At 40.7% G+C, this 13219-nt stretch overlaps 1 protein-coding gene across 7 annotated transcripts in view; it reads right to left on the bottom strand.

Moving 5' to 3' along the window:
* Positions 1-13219, bottom strand: part of Tnrc6b (trinucleotide repeat containing adaptor 6B) — a 210505-nt gene that overhangs the window by 120408 nt on the left and 76878 nt on the right. Inside the window, exon 1 of one of the 7 annotated variants that reach the window (XM_052161484.1) lies at positions 1242-1463. The exons of the other annotated variants lie outside the window; for them this stretch is intronic. Within the exon in view, the coding sequence (XP_052017444.1) occupies positions 1242-1246 (5 nt within the window). The 5' untranslated portion in view covers positions 1247-1463. Of the gene's footprint in view, positions 1-1241; positions 1464-13219 lie in introns of those variants that run through there. 7 annotated transcript variants of the gene reach the window in all.

The following is a 13219-nucleotide window of genomic DNA, read 5'->3' as shown; positions in this document are numbered from 1 at the left end:
ATTGGGAGAAAAGAGGAAAGAAAACAAGACTTCTCAGAGCCAAGGATGTGCTAGGGGGAAGGGATTTTGTCAGGGGTGGGGGTAATTTACCCGCCACATCACAAACTACAGTCTTTTCAGCACACCAGACCGAGAGGCATTACATCACACTCTCACAATGATAGGGGGAGGTGGCCCTGAGAAAGCAAGTTTTCGGCTTTCTTTCCAGCCTGCTCTCAGGCTTCTAGAATCCTGTGTTAGGAGTAATGGAATTTAACTTGAGGCACCGCACTTTCAGGATTACTAACAATCACACAGACACTCAGTTTTATGATCCTAAATGAGCACTTTACAACAAATATATGTCCAAAAGGCACACATCGCACACTCAACTGGCGTTGAAAATCTAACATTAAATAAAATATTTTATTTCATGTGAAATGGAGACCAATGTACACGAAGAATTGTTAAAGAAACAATTTCTAAACAGAGTAAAGAGCCATTTATATCTTTAAAATAATCGTGTTTACAAGACAGTCCTACCATTTGGTTGAAGCCACGATCAAAATAAAAGCGCATCTGGCTGCACATTTGAGAACACACACTGGGACCCAGTGCAAAGGAGCGCGCGCAGAAGAGAGGGGTGAGCCACATACTGCCTGCATTTCAAGAAGGGGAATTTATAACCCCAAACCTGGTGTGTTCAGTAACCCGCTGGCCCTATTTTAAAATGTATCTTACTTTAGGCTCTTCCTGTCTCCAGGAAGGATAGCCCAGGCAGAGAGAGAGAGAGAGAGAGAGAGAGAGAGAGAGAGAGCTTTCCCATTCTAGGGCTAGTCCTCCCTGATCCTTTGTCGGCCTTAGCAGCGGAAAGAATGCAAACCCATTTATATTTATGCAAATTTTTGCAGCAGATTTAAGGGGGGGAAGGAGAGGCTTGTGTTTTAAAAAAAACCTCTTTCTAAATATCAAATTTCAACTACTCACAGCTTCGTTTATTTGCATGATAGAAATGATAAAAAGCTACATATAAACTAAACGTGCTATTAAATCACTCCGAAATTTAAATATTTTACCAAGTCTTTTCCATTTCTAAAATGCTGAACCAAAAGTACACCACGAGTATGATTTACAGATTCGCGAAATGTCTGAAGCCAGTCTCCATGCTAGAGAAATGTCGATTTGCAACACCAGTAGTGCAAACGGTTAGACACGATCCATATAAATCAATTGGTTTTTAAAAATTGAAAATATTTACCAACCTCATAAAGTGCAGCAGTGCTTAAATCCAGCAAATTGAGGCATACAAGGTAGAAATGGAAATGAAAAAAGGTCCAAAAAATGAATTCTTTTTGTCTATCTGTATTTTGTATTTTAAATATTCAGAAACCAGCAGAGACTCTGTCGGCCATTTTGGCTTGAACTAACTCTCTCGCTCACTCTCCCTCCTGCTCTCTCTCTCCCCCTCTGTCTCTAAAGGAAGCAGCTTTTTGTGACCTTCAAATAGAGGCGGATCACGTGACTTAGGGTAGGTTTGTCAATCAGGAAAGGGGAGGGAGCTGGAGTTGAAGCTGCCTTAAAGTGAAAGCAGCCCCTTTCCACGGGCTTTCATTTGTGCAATGCTGTTACTTATACTCCCGCCTACAGATACTGCATGTGAAAGTGGCAACACCATAAGGGTAACAGATGAACAAAATAGAAAAACCTTTATTGGTTTATAGAAGAAATATGCTCAGTTGCTAACGATGCTTGCAGATCCTGGATCTGATCTTGGCTCCCTTGCTAGTTATTCTCTAGATGTTTGGGCAAGAACAGACTGGCAAACTGCTCTTTAAAAGGGGGCTTTAAACAAAGCTTTACCTAAACAAAAAGAGAATTTAGCTTTTAGATTAAAACGAACCAGGACACAGCTGATCTCTAGCTACCTGTAAAATACACAAAAAGACAGGAAGTTACTCTACCCACTCATGAACAGAGTGTCAGTTTAGGGAGGTTAAGCAGCACCCGATATCCGAACGGCTCAGCAAACGGAGAACGGCAGAGCCAGAACTTGGCGCCTATTGTGTGAGTACAACACTCTGTAGTCTCTCCTGCAAACCTAAGTTAAGACTAAGCCAGGGCTTCACCACTGGATTCCTCCAGGCTGGGCAGCTCTGAGTCATCTTTAATCCCTTCCCTGCTGAGGAAGGCGCTCGGACTAGGCACTCAATTAAAGCCTACCTAGCTTCCTGCGGGGCCCTCCTCAAAGACAGCTTGACTCTTTTACCCTAGAAAACCCACCCTGGGCTTGAAGTATAAGTCCAGTGCCCCACCCCCACCTGTCTGTGTCTCTCTCTCTCCTCTCTCTCTCTCTCTCTCTCTCTCTCTCTCTCTCTCTCTCTCTCTCTCTCTCTCTCTCTCTCTCTCGGCAGGTAGGCTGTGGAGATGGGAAGTCACGGTACTTTGTTTCTTTCTTCTCTATTTTTCTTATATGCATAGTATTTTGCCTGCATTTGTCTGTGTGAGGGTGATGGATCCCCTGGAAGTGGAGTTACAGACAGTTGTTATCTGCTGTAGTTATGGGTGCTGGGAATTGGACCCAGGTCCTCTGCAAAAGTAGCCAGTGCTCAAAACTACTGAGCTATCTCTCCAGGCCCTGGTTTCTTTGCTTTCCTGGCTTGGTTCACTTTATTCTGGTCAAGTTAGTCACCAGCTAGGAGTGGTACATGCTGCTAACCCCTGTATAGGAGCAGGTGGATTTCTGCTCTACATAGCAAGTCCTGGAAAGCCAGAGATGCCATGTGACCCTTGTCTCAAAAAGTCAGTCACTACCCAAAGCAACCATCTTGGGCCTCCCAGTACAAGCCAGGCCTTCTTGCTAATCATTCCTATACACATTTTACTACTGAAGAGTTATTTCATTTTATGACAGAAACTGCTTAATGTTGGTCTTTGCCTACAAACTACAACTGTCTGTGGGCAAACCACTATCTTCCCTATTTTCAGTGAGGTGTTACCCTGAACTCTAAACAGCAGTTGAGTGAATGAATCAATGAAATCACCTAGAACTCTGCTCTGAAGAGCTGGGCTAAACAGAAGTAACAAGCAAGTATAAGTATTTTAGGGGAATAAATGCCAGAGATCTCCAGGAATCCTGATCCATTCTATCTATTTTAAGGATTCTTTACAGACATAAAGAAGCAGAAATAGTAAGTTGACCAAGGTGCTTCTCCCAAACGAACTCGGCGGAGTGGCCAGTCAGCAGAGAGCCACGAACTCTAAAGGCCAGGCTTGCCTTGTAAGAGAACCTGTTCAATCCATCCGGATGCTAAGTGCTTGTCTTTCTGGCTTTTAATGCCTTTACACTATGCTCCTCCACTTTACATAAAAGAACAGGAAAGGAGCTGCTTCAAGGCAAGCAGAGGCACTGCCCAGTCAATCTGGCAGCTCTGATACTCTGTGGTGTAAAGAGTTTCCACTGTCTGCATTGCCCTAGAAGGATGCAGAGACCTGGACTGACAGCTGAGATTCAGGCTGAGATTCAGAGGCAGGAAACTCCCAGGCTAGAAACTCTGAACATTAATCTATTTCTATCCTTCCAGTGCCTTCCAGATGAGTTGTGGAAGCCTTAGTAAGCTCAATATGTGAGACCTATGGAAACTGATGCACTACACAGCCACCTTGTCTCTATTTGTGATGGTCACAAATTTTTATTCTGTCTCTATCCTCCAGGGTACAGTATTCTTATACAGATGTTTAAATCTGTTTCCTGTTTTAGTTAAGACTACATAGAGCTTCTTTTTTTTCTTTTTGGATTTGTTTTTTTCGAGACAGGGTTTCTCTGTGTAGTCCTGGCTGTCCTGGAACTCACTCTGTAGACCCGGCTGGCCTCGAACTCAGAAATCCGCCTGCCTCTGCCTCCCAAAGTGCTGGAATTACAGGTGTGCGCCACTACCGCCCGGCTTACATAGAGCTTCTTACACTGTTCCCTCTTATAACCTTTCTTCACCTGACCAACTTTTATAAAACCTAGGTCTATTGCTATGCTATTATATAGAACATATGCTGGTGGGGAACACCTATAAATTCCAACATTCAGGAGTTCAAGGCCAGCCTCTGGCAACAGTGAATTTGAGGCCAGCCCAAGTTACATGAGGCTCTGTCAGTAAGTCATTTGCCATACCATAATCACCCATGTGACAAAAGCATCAGAACAGCAGAGGCCAGCCACTAGCCGCCACACCCACTGGCATGTGCATGAACACACCCACTAGAAATAAGAAAGATATGTTAATAAAATATTTATTGATAACAGATCATGAAAAATATTTTAAAATAATTCTTTGGAATAATTGTGACATCACTGTTTATTAAATAAAAAATACTAATACTAATGATATGTGTGCTTAATTATTTTTAAATGAATCTTGGCTGAATATTTGATACTGCAGGACATGGGGAACCTTTAATATTTTCAGAACTGATCAATATTTTGATTTTATAATCACCAACACTGAAAACACCACTTCTCATAGATATACAGTACAAAATGGGAGAGATGCATTTAGCGCCATTTCAGAAACTCTTTGAATTCTCTCCTAATCCAAGCCAAAATTCATTCAAAGATATATATTATTAACAGCAACTTAAACAGCTATCTTTATAATCTAACATTCTAACACAACAATAAAATCCAGAGATACACCAATTTATACTTACTGCTGAAGAATGACATAGAACGATATGCTAAGTCTTTGTTTTCTGTAATTAAACCATTATGTTCCTATAAGAGTTCAACAGTTTGTATGAAAGCGAAAACACTGCCATCAGAACATACAATAGTCTTGAGTCTGAGCCAAGGTGTTTCAGGCAACATCAGCTGGCACTGAACTGTGTGAAAGCATGTGAGGTGCGAAGTGCATGCGCTGTGTTTTCAGCATCAGGGCTACAGTGAAGCCTATGACGACACAGGTGAGCGCTGCTGCAAACACTTCACATTCATTATGAATTTGATTTCTGAATCAATTTTTAGTCACTCTGCATTCAGAAATGTTTTATTGCTGCCCAATGTTTTTACAACACTCACATTCAGCTATATAAGACTACAACCATGTAAGACTACAACCCACAGATTCAAGAAGCTAGGGCTTAGAACTGAAGAAATGGCTCAGCAGTTATGAGTAGTTGCTGCTTTTCTAGAGGACCTTGATTTGATTTCTAGCACCCACAGGACAACTCATAACCATTTGTAACTCCAGTTCCAGATGCTCCCACACTGTTTTCTGGCTTCCATACATGGTACACAGATGTACACGGAGGCAAAACACCCATACACGTAAAAAGTACCATAGTAATAATTTTTAAAAGAAGCTAGGGCCTACCATATATGAGACCCTGGATTCAATAACTATTACTTATACCACATACCTGCAGCAGAAAGAAATAAAAAGATCTAAAAGCCAACTGGAGCTATATAACTACACAGTCCTGTCAGAAATTATAAAGGGAAAGAAGATTCAATTTAATGGATGATAGAGAAAATACAAAGCATCAAAAATTAACTAAGAAAAATTAAGGCACTCATTGTGGTGAATCATAAATGTAATACTAGCATCTAAGAGGTAGAAGAAGGCAGAGTATCAGGGATTTAAGGCCAGGTTCAGGTTCACAGAGCTCAAAGTCAGAACAGGCAATGGGAAGACCCTGCCTCACAACAAACAAGCAAAACAAAACTAAAAGCAACAAAACAGCAACAAAAGGTCCTAGATTATTATCAATTAAATCCGTTGCTTTTAGCCAAAGAAATTCAGAATCAAAATTATAAAAATTCAAGCCAGGAGGTGGCGCACACCTTTAATCCCAGCACTTGGGAGGCAGAGGCAGGCAGATTTCTGAGTTCAAGGCCATCCTGGTCTACAGAGTGAGTGCCAGGACAGCCAGGGCTACACATAGAACCCTGTCTTGAAAAACAAAAAAACAAAACAAAAATGTGTGTGTGTGTGTGTGTGTGTGTATGAATTCTTATAAAATGGGAAAGTTATAATAAATCAAATCATGAATTTATGTAGAATGTTATCTCTTATTGTTTCTACAATATGGGACAAAGTCTTCAAAGTCTGCAAACACAAGTATACCAAGGACCTAGGCAGTCTTACAGCTGCATTGAGAGATATGGAGAGAGATTTGTTTCCAGCTGACCCTGCCTTCTTATTGAGAAGAACTTCTCAACTTGTGGGTTGCAACCCCTTTGGCAATCCTCTATCTCCAAAAATATATACTATGATTCATAACAGTAACAAAATTACAGTTTTCAAGTAGCAACTAAAATAATTTTATGGCTGGGGGTCACCACAATATGAGAAGCTGTAACTGTATTAAGGGGCTGCAGTGGTAGGGAAGTTGAGACCCACTGCTCCAGGGTAGAAGCCATTTGCATTCTTTGACCACTTTCCAGATGCTGCCACACTCCCTGAATAGTGCTATCTTCCTTTAACTTTTCTTAGCATGCCTGAGATCGTGGGCTCAATCTTCTGGAGTGCTATAAAAAACTAGAAAGGGACTAAGGGGAGGAGGACAAAGATTTTAAGGTAGAAGTGACCATAGAACACACATGAAAGGGAATTATGGAAAGTATTAAGTGGGGATAGCAGTGGGAAGGAAGGGAAGAGAAAAAGATTCCTAACACTAGAGATATCTGGAAAAGCCATAGGACCGAAGAGATGAATTCGTGGTTAAGAGCACTGGCTGCTCTTGCAGAGGACCTAGGATCAGTTTCTAGCATCTACATGGTGGCTCACAGCTGTCTGTAACTCCAATTCAAGGGGACATGACACCATTTTCTGGGCTCTGAAGAAACTAGGTACTTTCATGGTGCATATACATATATGTAGGCAAATGCTCATGTACATAAAAAGAAATCTAAAACAAGAAAAACCCATATGTAAACTTACTGTCTCATAAGTAGGCTATGTGTGTGCTGGGCGTGTGTGTGTGTATGTGTGAGTGTGTGTGAGAGAGAGAGAGACAGAGAGAGAGACAGAGAGAGAGAGAGAGAGAGAGAGAGAGAGAGAGAGAGAGAGAAATTGGAATGATCCTAAACAGAGGATAATGCTCCTCCAGAAGCTACAGATTGTCAAATAAAGAAGTCTAATACTAATGGGTGGTAGTGGTGCACACCTTTAATCCCAGCACTCAGTAGACAGAGGCAGGTGGATCTCTGAGTTTGGGGCAGCCTGGTCTACAAAGTGAGTTCCAGGACAGCCAGAGCTACACAGAAACCTTGTCTCAAAAAGACAAAATAAAACAAAGAACAAAAATAAGACAAAAGGTTTAGTGCTAAGAGAGATATCTTCCCCTCAAGGTGTTGGTCAGAGATGTCCTAAGGACCCCCAAAACAATGCAGGCTACTGGCACTGTGTCTTAGTCAGGGTTTCTATTCCTGCACAAACATTATGACCAAGAAGCAAGTTGAGGAGGAAAGGGTTTATTGAGCTTACACTTCCATGTTGCAGTTCATCACTAAGGGAAGTCAGGACTGGAACTCAAGCAGGTCAGGAAGCAGGAGCTGATGCAGAGGCCATGGAGGGATGGTTCTTACTGGCTTGCTTCCTCTGGCTTGCTCAGCCTGCTCTCTTATAGAACCTAAGACTACCAGCCCAGGGATGGCACCACCCACAAGGGGTCCTCCTCCCTTGATCACTAACTGAGAAAATGCCCCACAGTTGGATCTCATGGAGGCACTTCCCCAGCTGAAACTCCTTTCTTTGTGATAACTCCAGTCTGTGTCAAGTTGACACACAAAACCAGCCAGTGCACACTGCTCTTAATTGCACACCAGGTCTTGATGGTAAGATCCTATTGCTCAATACAACACATACTTTGGTCACAGGACATGAAGTAATCAAGTTGATACTAATAGGGAAGTTTCTTCTCCTGCTGGCTAGCTTTCAAAGTACTGGAAGGTGCTATGCAGCCTGCTGGTGAAGGCAAATTATCAAAAGTCTTACTTACCCACGTGTGAATCCTGGAAGCTACAATTAGGACCAGACTGGCAAGATATGCCAATTGACGCAATAGTGGCACAAATGGTATAGAAGTAGCCAACTCTTTTCTGGTTGGATTTAAGGTCTGACACTCCATGAGAGGAAACACATACTTGGTACTGTAAATTGATCCAGAAACCATGGGCGAGGAAACCATAGGCTCTATGGGCTTAACCCTCTATTATTATTTTTCTAAACTGACATGGTATCAAATTACTCTCTAAAGACCTGTATCTTTACTTAGATTAGTACTGCAGTTCTCAGCTCTCATCAAAGCTTATTTGTGCATTAGACAATTGTTAATGTAGAAACATACCTAATCAAAGTGTAAAGAATATGTGTCTGTAGAGTTTTCAGCTATAAATGGAATATCTATACAATACAGCTTCCCCCAACCTCCTGGCTCAGAGAAAATCTTGAGAGAGGGAGTAAAAAGATTTTTAGAGACAGAGGTTGGGAAAGATCAGAGAAAACAGTGGCTTCTGGACATGACAGTATCAATATACTCTTGAACTTCTATCAGCTAGTGTATCCTACACAAGGTCAAGTCTTTTAACATTCTAGCTAGAGAAGGAAAGGCCTCATAAGCCCCCCACCCTAGGCAAGGAGCTATTGGTAGTTGGTGGGTGTTAGAGAAGGGAAAGAACTAGTTTTCTTTAGCAGTGTGGTCAACCATGTTCCAGGAGATGGTTCAAAATCCATGCATTGATGGGTAGCATAAATAGGATATAAAGTTGGAAACAAATGGTAGGACAGATCTGGGAGTTAGGGAAAAATAAGGCATGAATGATTAAAATATACACTGTATATCAGCGGGGTATAATGATGCACACCCTTAACCCTAGCACTGGGAGGTAGAGGCAGGCAGAGTGAGTCTCAGGCCAGTCAGGACTCTTGTCTCAAACAAACCAGTATAGTATATAGAGCATACACAGAAATCCTCAAAGAATTAACAAAAAATATTATACTAACAAAAAAACTGCTCAATTCAAACTCATTGTCTTGTGATTGATGGTGGAATATCTTGCAATTTTTGAAGTTAAGCTTAAGCCCATAAACTACTTTTGAGAAATGTGTGTGTGAGTTATGGATTAAAGCTCATACTTTACATATAGATATTCCAGTTTTTTCAGTATTATTTCTGAAAATGTCTTACAATTTTATTCTTGCATCTTTGTCAAAGTTTTTCACCCACATATATGAGAGCTTATTCTCGGCCTCTATTTGTTCTATAATTTATAGTCTCTGTTTTGGTGTTGATAAATTATTATCTTGATTATTGTTATTAAAAAAACAACCTGATTTTTTTTATTTGAAAAAATCATTTTCACTATTTTATATTACATTCATTTTCTTCTTTTACACAAACATAAAAAACTACACATTTGCAGTATAGCCTGTTTCATTGCATGTGCATATTGTATAATATTTAAATAAAGTTAAATATATCTAACACACACACACACACATACACACACACACACACACACACACACACACAAAACCTAAAACCATACAGAGAGGTAGGCTTTGGGCTCTGGGTTCAACAATCACTATGTGAACATCCACTGTGTAGCAGGTATTTTCCAGGTTCAGGATGCTGTAAAACTGTTTACTACCATTGGAAAGACAGTGTTTAAACACTTGTATGTGAGGCCCTGGTTTCAATCCCTAGCACTGCAGATTCATTCATTCATTCATTCATTCATTCATTCAATCAATCAATCAATCAATCATGGTGTCATAATGAAAATGAGAGAAAAAAATTTCACAGCAGGGGTGAGATTTAAAATTCTGAACTATTTCCATTTTCTCTTCTTTGTTTTATTTTTTCCCTCCCTTATTCTCTGTTTTGTTTTTCTTTATTTTTAAATCCCAGGCCTGGTCACGTTGTGTGATTGAGCATGATCCTCCTTCCTCCATCTCCTGAGTGCTGAAGGCAGGCCACCAAGCCTAGTTTTACTAGGTGCTGGGGATTGAAGCTGGGGCTCTGCATGTAGTAGGCAGGTGATATTCCAGTTTAGTTATGTCTCCAATCCCTTAAATGCAGTCCTAAAGGAGGAATCTTGCCATTTGCCAGGTAAAGGAAACTGTAGACACAAAAGCAAAGGCTTTTCTAAATTTTACTAACTTCAAGGTTACCAAACAATGCAATGGAGGAGGAGGAGGAGGAGGAGGAGGAGGAGGAGGAGGAGGAGGAGGAGGAGGAGAAAAATCTAACTGTGAGTTCTGTTTCTATGGTCTTACCTTCAACATAGTTGGAAGGCAGAACAGTACCTCAAACTACCTGGAAATCCCCAATACAACTTGGATCCAATAATCTTCAGATTACTGTTGGAAATTAGAATGCTACTCTGTTATATTTATAAATTAGAACTTAAAAGAGGCTTGTTTTTATTACTTTTTTCTTTTTGTTTCTCTCTTCCTTTCTTTTCTTTTTTCCTTGTTTGTTTGTTTGAGAGAGGATCTCTCTGTGTAGTCTTGGCTATCCTGTGGCTTGGTATAAAGACCAGGCTGGCCTCATACTCATGATGCTCAAGAGAGATCTTTATGCTCTCTTCCTAACTGCTGGGGTTAAAGTCAGCAACCCCATGGCCAGCTTTATTTCTCTTATCTTGTGTATGTGCACACACCTTTGCATGTGTGTCTGCACAGTGTTAAACAGAGTGGCCAAATGCAAAGCAAGGAATAGTACAGCAAAAGGAATCTTTTTTTCCCCCTTTGCCTTGCTTGAGACTACGCTGAGGACCTTGTGTCTGCAAGGTAAGTGCTCTACTATTTTGCTCCAAGGCTAGCCTAGGGATCTTTAGTTTGATCTAGGGTATCTATTTATTAAAATGTATATGATCTATGAGTGACACATGAATAACTCATGTGGAGCCTGGAGGACAACACTTAGGAAGCCATTCCTTCCTTTCACCTCTATGTGGGTTTCAGGGGTCATACTCATGTTATGAGAATTCGGTGGCAAATGCTTTTACCTACTGAGTTCCCTGGTAGGACCACCATGAATACATTTTTTTAAAGATTTATTTATTTATTGTATGTATGTGAGTACACTGTTGCTCTCTTCAGACACACCAGAAGAAGGAATCAGATCTCATTACAGATGGTTGTGAGCCACCATGTGGTTGCTGGAAATTGAACTCAGGGCCTCTGGAAGAACAGTTAGTGCTCTTAACCACTGAGCCATCTCTCCAGATGGCCCTCCATGAATACATTTTTATGAGTTGTTCTTTGTTGTAAGATTAATCCATTCATAGGTTGATACTCTTGTTGTTGGAAACAGATTCTTTTGTATCCTAAAATGACTGAACTCATTGTAGACTTGAAGATGACATTGAACTTCAGATTCTTTTGCCTCCATCTTTGAGTGCTGGGACTCATTCATGATGCATTACCATACCCAGTTTATGTTATGTGGTGCTGGGGATGAAACCCAAGGCTCTGCACACACTAGCCAAGCACTCTACCTCGCCATCACTGATCTTTTGAACACTGAGCAATACAGCAATCTGAAGTGAATACAATTATGCAAAAACCTCTTCAATAGCTGTGCTTTCAGACATCTGATCTCTCAAAAATTCAAATGAAGAATTAATAGATCAATAGTTTGCTAAAAAAAACTGGATCACTTTAGTGACTTTAGTAGACTAAAGACATGTGTCACATATCTTTTGAAGATGAGAATCAATTTCAGCATGGAGATTCAAAGTATAGATTTGTTAGAAAGTGAAACTGAAAAAGGAAAAGGAAAGGACAAAATGAAAAAGCCAAACCCATCAGCACATGAAAAACCAACGCTTAGCTTGAAAATCACTTACAATGAATGCTCTTCCCATGAGTGTCAAAGAAAACAGTATCAAAACTAAACTAAAAGCCTTTGTGAATGAAACATTTATTTAAAACAAGCTCTCCAAAAGCATGATGAAAAGTGTCTGGCCAGTCTAGCCTCAAATTCGGAGATCCACCTGCCTCTGTGGGGATCAAAGGGGTATACCACCATGCTTTGCATGATGACTTTTCAAAACAGCATGAGCAGATAACTGCTCATACATTGTGCTACACCATGAGTAGTAGTTGCTACTCTTCACTGCTGTGACCAAGTACTTGCCTGGCAAGTCCACTCTTCATCAAGTTGACAGGATTTAATATTACCTAGGAGACACACTTCGGAGTGTGTCTGTGAAGGTGTTTCTATTTAACTGAGGGAAAACCCACTCTTATTGTGGGTAGCCTTATCCCATGGGCTAAGGTCTTACACTGAATAAAGATGACAACAGGTGACAACATGAGCATTGGCATTCATCTTTCTGATGACTGAGTGTGACATGTTGTGACCAGCTGCCTCACGCTCTCCCTCCACACACCATGATAGATTCCCTCAAACTATGATCCTAAATAAATCCTTTCTTCCTTAAGCTGCTTTTGCCAAGCACTTTTGACAGACCATAGTGGCAGAGCATTTACCTGGCATTTGCAAAGTCCTGGGTCCTATCACAAGCACAACAGGAAACAAACAAACAACAACAACAAAAACAAACCCACAAAACAAAGAAATGAAAACTTTGTTTTTCCTCAAACAAAAGAACACAGCTTCTTTGCTCCTGACACTCACAACTCACAGAGTGTAATCACAGAGAAGATACATTTCTGCCTAATTATTTCAGAGCAGACCCAGAATGAATGAATCAACTAATAAACGAGTGAACAAAAAGAAAGGAAGGGACTATACTTTAGTGCTCACCTAACAAGTACAAGACCCTTGATTCCATCCTTAGCACCAAACCAAACCACACAACAAAGCTTCAAGGCTTAAAGGGCTTCTAGAGAATGGTGAAGATATCAAAAAGGTACTCAAGTTAAATGTGTTTGAAATTCTCTAAAAGCAGAACACACACATGTGCATAATCTGTCCCTCCAGGATTCCTGACCCTTGGAAGAAGCCAGCTCAGGACAGGTTACAATTACCAAAGAGACCTTTGAAGACAAAGACAGATTTGTTTAGGAAATGAACACTAGACCTCTAAAGAGCAGAACTTTCCTTAGTATCCAGGGAGACATCTTTGTGCCGTTTCACTGTTTTTTTTCCCCAACTTCTTCCTATTCTTCATAAGGCTTTGGCCTTGACTTCTGTTACTATGCTAAACACAGTCCCTTCAGGAGTACAGCTCAGGGACAGCTAAAGAACTGACAAAATAATTCTATAAGCACCTTAC

The sequence above is a fragment of the Apodemus sylvaticus genome, chromosome 17 (assembly GCF_947179515.1).
Source record: "Apodemus sylvaticus chromosome 17, mApoSyl1.1, whole genome shotgun sequence".
Classification (NCBI taxonomy): domain Eukaryota; kingdom Metazoa; phylum Chordata; class Mammalia; order Rodentia; family Muridae; genus Apodemus; species Apodemus sylvaticus.
The sequence above is the reverse complement of the archived record's forward strand: the minus strand, read 5'-3'. Positions and strand labels throughout refer to the sequence as shown.